The 15,212-nt window shown below is 37.2% G+C and overlaps 1 protein-coding gene across 3 annotated transcripts in view; it reads right to left on the bottom strand.

The window, feature by feature from the left end:
• The window catches only part of LOC105033840 (phytyl ester synthase 1, chloroplastic), a 66,220-nt gene extending 52,122 nt beyond the window's left edge, over positions 1–14,098 (bottom strand). Inside the window, exons 1-5 of one of the 3 annotated variants that reach the window (XR_830050.4) lie at positions 13,669–14,098; positions 13,397–13,448; positions 13,259–13,314; positions 8,010–8,168; positions 7,788–7,892 (exon numbers count right to left, since the gene is read on the bottom strand). Coding sequence is in view for 2 of the 3 variants with exons in the window: in XM_029261411.2 (XP_029117244.1) it covers positions 7,788–7,892; positions 8,010–8,168; positions 13,259–13,314; positions 13,397–13,448; positions 13,669–14,038 (742 nt within the window). In the remaining variant the exon portion in view is untranslated. The remainder of the gene's footprint in view (positions 1–7,787; positions 7,893–8,009; positions 8,169–13,258; positions 13,315–13,396; positions 13,449–13,668) is intronic. The other 2 variants (XM_029261411.2, XM_010908777.4) reach the window with 2 other exon arrangements.
• Positions 14,099–15,212: the final 1,114 nt, after the last annotated feature.

Here is a 15,212-nt window from a genome sequence, read left to right as displayed (position 1 = left end):
CCATGCAAATGTTAGAGAACAAAATTTAAAACGATAATCACCGAGGTTAGGTGCCCACGATCACAGTGCAACTTTTGCGCCATCGCCGACTCAAAAGAATCACTTCACCTTCCCTCAGCCCTCTTTCTTCCCTTAGATACTATATTGAAGTGCGTAACATGCACTAGAGTCTAATACTCAATTAGAAGAAGAAAAAACCATAAGATCAAATTTGAGCAACTCGACATATCTTCCAAAGATGTGTCTATATTTTTTTAGGCATTTTAGGTATGTACCTTTGAACTTTTCAGGATTTCTTTAGTTACCAACATATTGACCAATTCAATTAAGGTGCTATAATGTTTATTCATATAATAGTTTCACAATCTACCCATTTGAATCAAAAATTATCGGATCAAATCTATTAGCAATTTCTTGTGCATGGTGATGTCGAGCTTCTTAAGCTATTCAATGCCTATGACAATGATCATGGACAAACTGTCCATCATGCATCTCATGCACTGTGCGACTCTGATCATCTCACAATTGTTGCAGATGAATCAGCATGTCGTTGGCAGTCTACATATCCTTATGCACATATTGAAGTTCATCAACCATGGACTCCAATTTATAGCACCTAACCTAATTGTCAATATCCAACCATTTGTCAAGTATAGCTCATCGACTATGGCTTGGATAAGTTGATGACATAAGGTTAACCTGGTTAAGAATATGACTTAATTTCTAAAAAGCTAAGAACTATTCTTAGGTTTCTGAGCTAAAATATGTAACTAGTTTCGGTTAAGTAGTTGATATCTAGGATTCGAGCTAAAGGATTGGAAGCTGACAGAATTAACCACAGAAAGTAAAAATTTAATTAGATGATTGTACTTATAAAAATTTATTCTAGGGACTTTAAAAACAAACAAAAGCTCCCACTATTTTTTTTAAGTCTTTCACACTCCTCGAGTGGAGAAATAGAAATCCTAAAGCAATGAGTGGTTCTAGTGGGTGCTGTAGTCCCATCGATGTACGGCACCTCACCTAACAGTTATTGATAACACATACACCAATACGTGGATAACTCTTTGTCCAGATACTTCTCCAAGCATGTTGCAGCAATTTGATCTCTAAGTTTTATGGCCTCACTTAATAGTTATTGGTATATTTCTTAGTTAAGTTCGACCCACTGTTTACCAGCAAGGGCAAAGCTATCATTGGGTCCCTCACCTAATAGTTATTGAGCCTAACCCCATTTTTACCTCGGGACATCTAATGCCAATAAAGTGGTTGTATCTTTTCGATGCAATCGAACCACTGTAACCAGCCAAGAACGATCAACGTCGAAAAAGGCAAACACATCTCTACAACAGTGAAAGACCAATAGACTTAATATTTAGTAAGGAGATTTAGGTTCAGATCTCTTCTAATAGTCACATACAACTGATGTAGATGACTAATTTGATTTAAGTCAGCACATCATCTCGTATCTGACCAACCTAGTCAGCATGGGTGAATTCGAGTCAACAAGTAATCTAATACAAAACATAATCTATCAAAATAGCCAAATAAGTGAAGATGAGTGGGAGTCCCCCCATTGCTTTCCTTAGACACCAACGAATTGACCAGGTCAGACAATGGAACCAATTAAAGAACCACTAATTAAAACTTGCCTTAAACACCAAATTGGATGATTAGAATCAATCAAGTTAACTTATAGACTCGGACTTGAACCACTGAGCCAAATTCGATCTTGATTTAATTAATTTACATCATATGTGAATCAATTTGACCAACTACAACTAAACTCAATTTTGAGCTCCTTTGACCTAATCCCAATCAACTTTTGATTAGGTCCAATCAACTACTCAAAATCGAAAAAGATTTTAACCTGATCTAATCATGAACCCTAGTGTAGTTTAATCTCTAGACCTAAGTGGTTCAACCCATACCCAAGCCCATGTTATACGTAATTGAAATTTAGATCTTAAATTCATAATTTTTAGATCTTTTAATTTCAAATCTTAATTCTCAATTAAGTGCATTTGGACATGGGTTCAATTTAGATGTCAAAATAAATTTTAATCTAAACCAATTAATATTGTATCACATACAATTTTACTGTCCGTAGACATGAGTCGACTCACCCTGGATCTCGAGTCAGCTCATCAAAGACGAACAAGAATTATAAGCCTTGGCTTGTAGATTTGAGTCAACTCCAACAAAAATGAGTCGACTCACCAGGGACTCAAGTCCACTCGAATAGAAATTGAGTCAGCTCGACAGACGTGCCAGCTATTATTTCATATTTTGATATTTTTCGTGCATCATTTAAAGTTCTAATTTAGATAAGAAGTAATTTTCAAATCTAAACAACTTTACCGTACAATAAAAAATAAAAATCTTATGATTTTAGATCTAGGATTTGACTAAAAAGTAAGTTTTAGACCATGGGGGTACAAACCATGTATCATATACATCATTTTCAGATCTAAAACTAATCAAAAATACATATCAATATATGTATAAACATCTAGATCTAAACCAAATCAAAATACATATCTAACATATGTATTAAAGGATCTATATTGAAAGCATGTCTCACATGCATGCAGTTTTAGATCTAAACTACAATCATATATCATACATATATATTAAGTTTCAGATCTAAAACCAATAAAACACATCTCATACGTGTAAAATCAGAACTAAAATAATGATTAAAACACTTTGAAAAATCTTTTCAAAAATCAATTCGCATCGGACTAAGACAATCTTTTCAATATAGGGGGTAAACCATATATCAGGACAACCTTATATCAATCTGATATGAACTTTTAATCATTCCAATTATAGATCTAACATTATTAAACATATCTGATTTCAAATCTAAAAGATTGATTTAAAAGTTTTGAAAATAATTTTTCAAAAACTATCAATTTTATGCTAGGACAACCTTTTTAATATAGGGGGTTAACCCTATATCAGGACAACCTTATATCAGCATAAGATCAATTTTAAACCACTCATACTTTCAGATCTAAATCAAAAATCAAATTATACATGTCAAAAAAAAATCTGGCTCTGATACCACTGTTAGAAATCGGGTAGGTTGCATGTATGAATTTCAAAATGATTTTTGAGCGCAGCAGAAAACAGATCTAGATTAAATCCCTTCAACCCCACATGCATTAGATCTAATCTATACTACTCGAGCCTCTAGATCTATAACATACACATAATCTGAAAAATAAAAGAAAAAATATTGAGATCAAATCTTAATATCTTTACGTGGGTCGATCTACACCGCAGTCGATGATCGTGGATCTAAACGAGTTTCTTTAGCCGTGCACGCGCTCGACCTCGACAGGTATCCACACAAGGACTCGTTTCGATCAGAGGTATGTGTCTTCATCGAGATGCTAACTCTCTTGCAGAAGACTTCTTTTTGAAGGCTAAGGTTGTTCTCTCATAGATCTTGCAGACTCTTTTGAGAACTAGGAAGAATGGGAGGAAGAAAGAGGGCTAGTTTTTTTCCTTATTTGTCTCTTCCTTTTGAGGCATCCAAGTATTGGACCCTTTTTATAAGAGGGGCTAGGGATTAGGATTTGAAGAAGGGGGCGCCACCAAAAGTTTCCATAAAATCTCTGATTGGTTTCCTTCTTATCTCCTTATTTAAATTTGAATCAAATTCAAAACAAAAAAGAGATAAGGATCGTGACTTATCAAGAAACACCCTGCCTTATCTTATTGATTTGAATCATATTCATATTAGAAAAGGATAAGGATCATGACTCATCATGAAACCACCTGCCTTATCCTTTTAATTTGAATCATATTCATATTAAGAAACAATAAGAATCATGACTCAAACCAAATCATTGAGGAGTCCCAGGGTTTTGGGATTTTGGGTTTCCTATTTTGTATCAAACCAAATCTTATTTGGTTTGGACCCAAGGGGAAAAGGGAACCTAACCAAATTAGAAACCCAATCTCCTCAATTAAATCTCAATCTAATCAGGAATTGACTGAACCCAAGTCTTGATCAAATCAAGAATTAATCTCCCTCACAATTAGGCTTGATCCAATCAAACCCAATCCAAGTCAAACTGAATCCAATTCAATTAGACCTAATCCGAACCTCAATGCTCAATCTAATTGAGCCAATTAGCAATCCAATTGCTAATTAATCTTCTCATGATTCACTAACACTTAGTGAATTACCTAATTGCAATATTTGCATAAAGTTAATCATCAATCATATTTATGATTTTATCTTTCAATGATTCATAATCATTGATCAGCCATCTGATCGGACAAGAATCTCTTTTGTGTGATCCCATAGGTTTTATTCTGTCTGGTAGTGAGATATATTATGATCTCCATCACAATATCATCGAAACTCCTTTCGATGGGTCGAAAAATTCCAATTCTGCCCTTCAAGGGTCATCGATCATCAAAATGATATCCGATAAGTCCTACAATCCACCAATGATACCTAGCAGTATATAGTGGCAATCTAGTAGAATGAAAGTATAAAATCCTAGGTGCAGTTACCATATGATTCAGTCCTTCTATCGTGAGTCCCAACTTGATGGAGATCATGAAAAACTCGTCAGACCCCATCGTTAGTCATATGCAAGATTGGCTCAACTCGAGTTCACTTGTGAATCTCGTAGAAATTCTTTTTCGGTATTCACTCTTGCTCTGGCCAGAGACTTTCTGAATTTAGTTTTACGAATCGTATAGGACTATTTTTTTCCTATCAAGATCGATAGATTCCGTCTAGGTGCATCCTACTCCAAACAGCGAATCTGAACCTACAATAGCCAACTTACATAGCAAGGACCCGAATGGCTACGGACTAAGGGAACGTGCAGTCAAACTAAGCAGCCTCACTGCGAATAGCCAACACACCACAGGTCAAAGGATCAGTTACACCACTGCAACATTGAGAAAATCACTAACGAGTGAGTAGACATCCAAGTGGTTTCTTATGTTGATCACGTTCAGTGCAAGTTATTCTCTAACAACCATCTGCACTCTCATTCGGAGACACTGCAGACTCAAGACCCACCTGTCCATAAGGAAGGTGATCCATGCATCGATCTTAAATAGATTGATTACTGTTTTCCATAATGATCCTATGATCGAAAGCATTTAGAAATTAACCACTAATGATGTATGTCTCAAATTCTCAACACCTTGAGAATATACAAAATCATCTTAATTAATTTTTAGGATAAATCATGGACACATACAACATGATTGATAATAAAAAAATTATCCGACAAGTACAAAAACATGTCTTAGAGAAATATATGCATCAGCCAAGATAGGCTTCTAGGACACACATCTAACACTTCTCTCTCTTTCTCTCGAAGCTAAGGCATCATTGATTGCTCTTAATCTACCTTGTTCTTGCTTCCGTATCCGGGTGTTCTTTCTTCGGTTGTTGGCTAATTACCAGGTTCCCACGCATGGTCTAGATCCTCAACAATCTGATTGTCCTTTGGCTCTTCTAATTGACCCTGCTCAAGCTGACTTATATTGTGATATTTTATTACTTTTTTCTCCATGATTCTCAAGAGTTTATTCTGCATTTTGAGACTTTCATTGGTACAGATTTTGCTTCATCAAATCCAAGTTGTGCAGTATTTTATTGTTTCATCTATAATTTGTTCCAGAAATCACTTAGGTTGCATTTGGTAGCTGGCAATCTATCTAGATTGCCGGCAATTTAAAGTGGACCCACTAGATTGCTGTGTTTGGTATGCTTTTTGGGTGGCAATCTAAATTATCTTGGCAATCTACATTGCCTCCTATGAGGTAATCTAGATAGCCTTGGGGAGGGATAGCTATCCAGATTACCACTTCTTTAGCAATATTGTAATAAAAATTTTGAATAAAATTACTCCTCAAAAAAATCATACAAAGTCCATCGCCCAACCCTTCCCCCTCCTCCGGTGCCACCCGTGGCTACTTGTGCGCGCCCCCTGCCCACAACTCCTCCATCTTCCTCTGCCCCCTCCCCCACGCCCCCCCCGACCCACGGCTCCTCCGCTCTCCCCCCATGACCCATGGCTCCTCCACGCCCCCCCACCTGCCAACGGCTCCTCCATCCTCGTCCCCCACCACACCCCCCCCCACTGCCACCCCGATAGCTCCTCTGTGCATGCCCGCCCCAACCCACCCCCCCACGACCCGCGGTTCCTCTGCCCGCAGCTCCACCCCTCTCGACCCCCACCACCCCTCCAGGGCTCCTTTGCACTCGTCCCCACTACCCCCACAGCTCCTCTGCATGCGCCCCCCACCCCCCGGACCTGTGGCTCCTCCAACCTCATCCCCCAACCCCCTCGTGGCTCCTCCACACTCATCCCCACCACCCCCACAGCTCCTCCGCACCCCCGCTCCCCCCTCCCCATGCCCGTGGTTCCCCACACCTCCCGGCTCGCCACTTCTCTCTGCCACCACCACACCCACACCATTCCCACTACTTTTCACCAAGGAGAAAGAACACTAAGGCAAAATTACTGGAGGTATGTTGAAAATTTGATTTCACATTACTGGTAATCTGATTGTCATACCAAACATGTTAATCAAGATTTTCAGTAATTTTACTATAACATTATCTTTGTGTACCTACTATAATAATCAAGATTATTGCCAATTTAATAGAGGTAATCTATCTTGAAGGCAATCCACATTACCTTTCAAGATTGCCTAGCGATGCACCAAATGCAACCTTAAGTCGATTTGAGATTTCACATTTCAGCAAATTTTAGATATAACTTTTATATTCTCTGAGCATTTTGAGTTCATATTTTTATTTCATTGGGATTTTGGATTCCCTTTCTCTATTACTCATATATTTTGCTTGTTTTAACTGCCTGAGGTCAGTTTCTATGATTACCCTTGCAAAGTTTTTATGTTCGCTTTTTTTGTGGTCCTAAATCTTTCTAACTACTCAATGACCTACTAAGTCCTACACTTCTGGTGTGTATGGTGTGTATAAAATCTACAGGCTATGACTTGAAGGTACTGCTATATAACATGCATCAAGATATATCAAGATTCACCAAATCACAATGTTGCTATCATTTGAATTTGATTGCACGTTTCCTTGGCTTGTATTTAGTTAACCTTGGGATTCTATTATGCCACAGTGTGTTTATTTTGCTCATTTCATTTTGGGATTATGACTAATTCATTCTACAGTTTTCTTGAGGTGATGCTTATTTTCTCGAACTTCTTGTTTTGTTGCATCTCAAACTCATTCTGCAAAATGAGTGTCAATGTGGTCCATCAAATTTTGGAGGCATTTGCAAATTTTGACTTGAAGCCAACCATGTAGTATAAACATGTATATTACCATAGAAGAACTCCACATAAATTGCAATATCAACCAATTCATATTCCTCTAGCTAGCATAGAAACTTCAAGGGTAAAATATCTGCCTTATTTGCCATGAACAATTAAAAGATTCTAAATGAGATAAAGAAGATAGAGATCTAAGCTTATTTAACTAAGCATAAGAAAAGTAAAACAAAGCATGCAATAGAAGATAAATGCTAAAAATGGTTAGATCGATAATGGCTTAAGGAAACAATAAACAATGCTCCTTTATATAAATAATGGCACTGGTTAATTAATGGACAAACAAAACATTCAAACCATTAAGTCATTAGACCAAGTATATATATGTTTATTTATTTAGATAAACAAGTGAATAAAGAAAAATTAAGTTCTCATTATTCAGAAATGCACAAAGCAAAACTAGAATCTTAAGGCAAATGTATGACACAAACCTGCAATAAAATTAAGGAAATATGGAATGCTTATATGGAGTGGTTCAGGCACAACATCCAAAAGTACTGAGAGAGATTGCAACTGAGACTCACGGAAAGATGTTGCTGTAAGATGAGAACATGAATTTAGAAAAGAACATAAAGGGAACCATATAGATAATTCAATGACTTGGTCAATCAAAACAACCATGTAAAATATGCAAAAAGAAATTGTAATCAGACCTGGGTTAGCCAATATCAATATCAAATCAATATCAGGGTTGCGTGCTGCAACTGCAAGAGCAATACATGCACCAATTGATTCACCAACAAGATATATTGGCTTGTTTGGTGCACAAGATTTTTCTGATTTGACTGTCCTTTCTATGACATCAACCAGGCCTGAAAGCAAACACTTCATTAACAAAGGCAACATACAAGCATGAAAGACTTTCTTACAGAGCAGTCTGCCCAAATAATCAAGATTAAACATTATAACAACCTTCCTTTTTCAGCTTTTCCTCTGAAAAGAATACTGCTAAAGACATTAATGAAATGCAACCAAAATAAACAATGATCTCAACCAAGATTCCCCGTCTCGATACTGGACCTCACACCGGGACATGCTATTATAGTGCTAATACATAGTTCGGTACGGTAGGTAGTTTCGATACGGTATGGTATATCGTACCAGTATGGTATTGGTATGGTACGCCCCATATTGGGCAGTATAGCAAACCTTGATCTCAACAACAGGTGATCCAGTCCTTGAATCGTATTTTACCATTTCTCCCCAGAAAAAGGTTCAAAATGTGTATCGAAACATGCACACAGTATTTGGGGCTTAGCATGATACGACATTCTGCTGCATAATGTGCGGAACCTGGCATGCACAAAGCATGGAAAGACACCTGATTTTCATGGACTAACAGTCTCACCATGACATGGAAAGCATGGACATATGCAAGGGAGAGTGGTGGAGTGCAAATAAACTAAGGGATGGGTTTTGGAATAGATGCAAAAGGAAATTTTACACCTTCTGCTGTTTTTTAAAAGGAATTAGGCTTTAGGGACTGTGAAAAGTTTTCTGCATTTTGTACCTTTTTAAATATATGAGGAACAGAGGAAGTGTGCTTGGCCAATGGTACCACACAACACTAGAAAAAGTTCCATCAATTGCTAATTACAAGTGGGTTTGCATGTGGAATCATCTGAGTTGGTGCATTCAGTGTGTGCATCCTTGGGGTGACCAACCATCATCTGACTTTGGTGTCCAAGTGCATGTGTTGTCAGGATAATAGACCAGGATACTTTACAATAAGGATGCATCATCTCCACAACCAGAACAAGTAGTTGGGAAGATAATCCATAAAGCAACGATCATTTTCTCCTTTTGCAGCCGCCATGGGTGCCATTCCCACTACCACCATGAGAGACATTCACCCGTCTTAATTGCCCTGGTTATTCCATGAATCAAGGCTGCATGTTTACCCTCCCCAGCACTTTGATACCATGATTAATTATTAAAATTAAAAAGGAAAAAGATAAAGAAAAGGTCTATTTGAGCACTTAAATAGTCAGTTAAGCCATTTTACTGATTCAATCATTACTAGCACATGGAATAGAGAAACTTGCTTTGTAATGTCTAATTTATTCAAATACTGGTTCCAAGATTAAATGAAAGTGTTATCTAGCATGAAAATTTGGGGTGTTTCCCCAAAAAAAGAAATAAATACCAAAAAGGTGCAATTTTTAGCTTCCCTAAAATATAAAACTCCCTTTTTGCTGTTGCATTATTTAGGTGCCAAAAAATTTTCAGGCTAAATAAATCTGAATAAGCAGACTTTATTCAGATTTGTTGTGAAATAAACAGGGTCTTAAGGAATTGCATTACCCAAAATGCATTTCATGCATGTATTTCATGTATGAATACCTAAGTGTTCTAAGATAAGAATGAAGTGGTCCTTCGCTCAACTGAAACCAGACCTCATCATTTATTCTCCTACCGAGCAAGCTATGAACCCATTAGTAAAGGAAGCAAAACACTCCTAAATGCACCAAAACTACTCCAATCTATGTGACTACCCCGAACCGAGCTACAAATATTATGTAACCACCTCAAACAACCCAGAAATATTCAACCGTCCATTTAGCTACTTAGTCACTTGAATCCAATTAGCAACAAAGAACTATATAAATGCTTGAGAATTGGATATTGTGCCATGTATGATGGCTATTTAAATGTCTTACTGATCTTGACACATGCTAGAATGCATGGTTGAATTCCCAAAGTGACATCATGGCATTTGAGCCTAGGACTGATCTCATTGGGTGGTTGTTCTTACCAACTCAATTATGAGTTGTGGAGCAACATCACAACCAGCCATCAGAGTGCCATACCCCAACCTGAGCGTGTAACAGATGCCACATGCTTACAAGACGTTCCATACAAACATGCAAGGCTACTGATGTGGTACGTGGTATGGTAACAATTTGGACACGTGGTGAGAGGATTCAAATCAATTCAAATTATGAATGGTTACAAAAAATTCAGCAAATTTGGAAGTCTTCACCAGCAAAACGAGAATGAAATTAGAAATGAATGCCAATTAAAAATGGAGAGGGGCATAATGTATTCTCTCACATCCTCTCCATTATAAAAGGAAAACATAGACCTCCATGTTTAGAAAAAGAGGGACGCTCTACTAAAGAAGGGCATGCGCGCCTTACTAAATCTCTCCCTCTCTCTCACTTAATGCCCTCTCTCTCTCCTAATAAGTGGCATTTTTCTTTATTAATGCCTTCTCTCTCTCTCAGTTACCCATCTTGATTTCTCTATGGACTCATTTGGTTGACGGGAACTGGAGGGGGGAAGAAGTACTTCCTGAGAAGTGGACAGGAGCCTCTTGTTTGGTTGGAATTTTAAGAGAAGAAAGAGTGAAGAAAACTCTTCCCATGAAAAGTCACTTTCCACATTTCATAGAAAATGGAAACCCATGGAGAAGGTAGATTTTGGCACTTTCCATAGGATGGGAAGTGATGCTACTTTATCTTTGTTCTTTTCCGGAATATCCCTTTAAATCTATGGCTAAGATTTTGCAAAATATCAATGAATGGTTTGGATAAAATACTGAATAGTGATATAATATTATATTAATATTATTCTAATATTTATATGAATATAATATTAATATTATAATATTTATTATATTTTAATTTAATTTTAATATTTATACTAATATAATATTTTTATTAATATTAATATAATATTTATATTAGAATAATATTATATTTAATATTATATTTATATCTATATTAATAAATTTATTATATTAAAATATTAATATTATATTAATATATATTAGTATTATATTAACACAATAAATTATTATAGTCTAATATTATATTATAATATATTTATATTATATTTATATTAATATAAATATTATATTAATATTTATATAAAGTTTAAGAGTAAAAAGATATGGTCTTATATCTACTAAGGGCATAATAGGTATTTTACATAGTTTTCTCAGAGAACTGGATGTTCAACCAAACATAAGCTACTCTGCAATAAGTCATTTTCTCATAATCAACCAAACATGCCAAAATCTTATTTCTAAAAAATAATTTCTCAGAAAATTATCTCTTGAGAAAAATAATTCTTTTCGCGAACTAAATGAATCCTATAAAAAGCTCACCAAAAAATTCTTCTCGCGAACCAAACGAGTCCTATAAAAAGCCCACAAACCCATTTAAAATGACCTTGAGGTGGAAAACATAGAAGAATGAGAGAGAGAGAGGGATCTCTCTCTTGTACGGCAGCCAATACAAAGGGGCGAGTGATCGTGGGCAGCTTTGGGAAGTGACTCATGAACTAGATCTATGCAAGCCGGCCCTTGAGTTCCACCCCCCTTCACCCACTTCGTTGCCTCGACTTTTGAGCTTTACCGTCTCCTCTCCCCCTATTGCTTACGGGGTGAAAACTATAGAAAATACAAAGATTAAGCAATCCTCATCAACAACTCTAATCTCTCTGATAAAATCCGAACCAAGATAATTATCTCCAAATCAGCCACATACCAATCAAATCAGAACCAAACTGACCATCTCCAGATCGACTAAACATCGACTAAAATAGAATAACATGGCTCTAATCATATATTATTTTTTTTACTATTATTTTAAAACCTAACCTAACTTAGACATCGGCGGGCCTGGCCTGAGCTAGTCCCATGAGCTTTTCCATTGTTTTTTGTGCGCACATCCATGACTCCAAGGCAAATAGTCTTTCACCACTGTGGATCGAACAACGTCCTCTAGATTGCCAATAGCCAGGCCATATTTTGGCATCAACAGCTACCTAAACAACAAATCTAATCATTTTATAATAATTTCAAATTAATTATTACTACAACCTCGATTCTTGAAAATTAAAATCTTCTAAATGCTCTCGAGAATCTAGCACGCTCGAAATATCAATACCCAGATAAATCCAATTAGTTCACAAGGATACTTTAGGATGTTGCTCCATTTTTGTTCCCAAAGCGAGAGACAGGCAGCAGCACAGTGCTGGCCCTCCTAGGCTTAGCTTAAAGAGAGAGAAGAGAGAGATTGATAAACGGAAAGAAAAAGAGGGTGAGCGAGCGGGTTTCAAGAGGGCACGGTAGGCCTTTTTTTTTTCCTCTCCTCGGTTTCGCGCACATGCTCACACATGGAGGAAGAAAAGCAATGGAGGGATTAAGAGAGACAAAGAGAAAGAAGAGATAAGAGGGAGAAAGAGAGGATGCTGGGAGAGAAGGGAGTGATTATAGAGAGAACGGTGGAAGAAGAGTGGGAGAGAGAGTGTGAGGACGAATGAGAGAAGGAGAGAGCGTGGGAGAGGGTTGGAGGCGTAGTGAAACATGAAAGAGAGAGAGAGAGAGAGAGAGAGCTGGTTCAGTGGGCCGGTTACGATGGGAGAAGGAGAGGGGGGGTGGGGAAAGACAGGCGATGAGAACGAGAGAAAAAGGCGGTGGGGTGCGGGAGAAAGAGAGCGTGGAGTGTGTGGAGGACGCGTGGGTGATGGAATAAGGATAGACGCCGCGTTTTCTTTGGAACAGGGGACTCATCCCTGTTTTGTTTTGCAGATAAGAACGGTACTCCGCCCATTGGAGGCGAGTGACATGTATCACACAGTCATACAAATTTTCTTTCTAAACTAATCTTGACCGAAACAAATAACATGATATGAGCTATATTTGATATACCAAAGCTTTCTGCACCTAGCGGGCTAGCTGCTAGCACTTAAAGAATATTGATAACCATAACCAATTCAGAATTAGCCTAAGGACAAGTAGGAAACTTCAACTTTCAAAAATCTATCTTCCAACAGCCAAAATTCCAAACCTGCTCCATGCACTTTTTATAGCTAAAGAAGAGTTCTTGCATTGCAATAATATTTTCTTGATTTGATAAAAGAACAAATTTATGAGAGAGATTGAGGGCGAGACCTTCGAATGGCGTCCGATCCATTACTGGAATATGCAGGCACCAGATATCAAATACCCTGTAGCCAAAACCGATATATCAATTAGATACAGACATTGTCATTGAAAAAACAAAAAAAGAAAATAAAGGAAGATGCCTACTTCCCCAATCTCTGGTGATGCCGAATTAGTCCAAGCCCAACTCCATCAATTCCTAAAGAAATTAGTAATAATAAAAACAACCCCGCCATTGGTTTTAAGAAGAAAATATAGAGAGAAATGAGATATCACATGAAGAAAAAAAAAGAAAAAATTAAACAAAAAAAAAAAAAAAGAGAAAAGGCACAACTAATTTTGTAGTAAAAAAACACAAAAGGGCTATTACGGTGACATAGAAAAGAATTGGGGGGTTAAAGATGAATTGGAGCACGAACCAGGCAAGAAGAGCAGCAAAGGAGAGCCCTTCTCACGAGACCCGCACTCGAGTGGCGAGAACCACCGCGGTGGGCCGCCGTCCGGCCGGACCAGATCTCTGGACCAATCGATGTAATCCCTCACGCCACGCGGCTCGATCTCCGAGTCGTCCAGGAGCTTCGGAGCCGCCCCGGCCGCCGCCGGAGGGCCTCCGGTGGTCACCTGGCAGTCGGTGATAGCCGGATCCGGCTCTACTTTCGAGGTCACCGCCGCCGGCGCTGGCCGCAGCTTGCGGGAGAAGGTGTGGAATCTCCGGAGACGCGGCGGCGGTGGCGGCGAGCGGCGGAGAGGCGCGTTCGCCGGGGAGGCGAAGGGCGCGGCGGAGGCCATTGGTGCGCGCGCGATTGGTGACTGGAACCCACCATCTGAGAGTGAATCGTTCGCCGACTTTTATGGATTTTTCTAGCAGTCTTTGTCTGCCTGAATAATGCAGGGATTTGTATCAAAAAAAATAATAATAATGTGGGATTATATGGATCCCAATTATCGAATCAAAGAGGATTAATGCTACATGGCTTGACATAATTGGTCTACACATGTATAGGACCAATGTTCGCATGACACGTGCTATAATTGCGTTGGTACCACTTCTGGGCTGTGGCCGAGTCTAGTTCTTCTTGGATAAAGACAAGACTCACCGGTCCGATAAGGGATATGAGTTGGCTTGCTTTTTTCCTGACGAGAAATACGGAGCCCGTCTTAAAGTTTCGTGTGCAAGATGACGTGGCCAAATTTAGGAAAAGAAGCCGGTCTAATGATAAAAAAGAATTAGAATAAATAATAAAAACTTTCTCCAAAATTAGAGACAAAGCATACGTACACACCCTAGTTGAAAAATTTATAATTACTAAAATTTATTTTTATCCAACACTCTAATATATAATTTAATAAAATAATAATTAAATTATTAATCTTAAATAAGATCTAAATATTATATTAAAAAATTTTAAAATAATAAAAATAATTTTAACTGACATAATAGTTACTAGAAAATATAAGCATTCTCTTTTTCATTCAAAGATAATTTTAATTTTTTATATGAGATAAATAATTTTATAGATGGCTATTAATTTAACTATTAGATATAAATATAGATTTTATAAACTATAGAATGTAAGTGTAACAAATATAAATTTTAAAGAGATTTTTATAACCTTTTATCTTTATATTTCTATCAAATAAGCTAATGGAGTTATCAGTCTCTAATCTATTTAAATCTTAAAAAATCTTAACTAATTTTGGATAATTTTTAAAATACTAAATATCCTAAATTAGCTACTTAAATTTTAATTTTTTAAGATTAATTTGGTTATTTTAATCTTATCCCAAATTAGCTAAGATATTTGAAGGCTCAGATAGATTGGAGAGTGATAATGTACACAAGATCTATTAATTTATTTAGCAGAAAGATAATTATAAGGAGCTAGATGTTGTGCATGAAGCAAAAAATAGATAGTGAAATATATATTTTTAAAATATGGGATGGGAATTTATAATCATCCCA

Source organism: Elaeis guineensis, chromosome 7 (genome assembly GCF_000442705.2).
Source record: "Elaeis guineensis isolate ETL-2024a chromosome 7, EG11, whole genome shotgun sequence".
In the NCBI taxonomy this organism is placed as follows: Eukaryota; Viridiplantae; Streptophyta; class Magnoliopsida; order Arecales; family Arecaceae; genus Elaeis; species Elaeis guineensis.
This window is presented reverse-complemented; position numbering and strand designations above follow the sequence as displayed.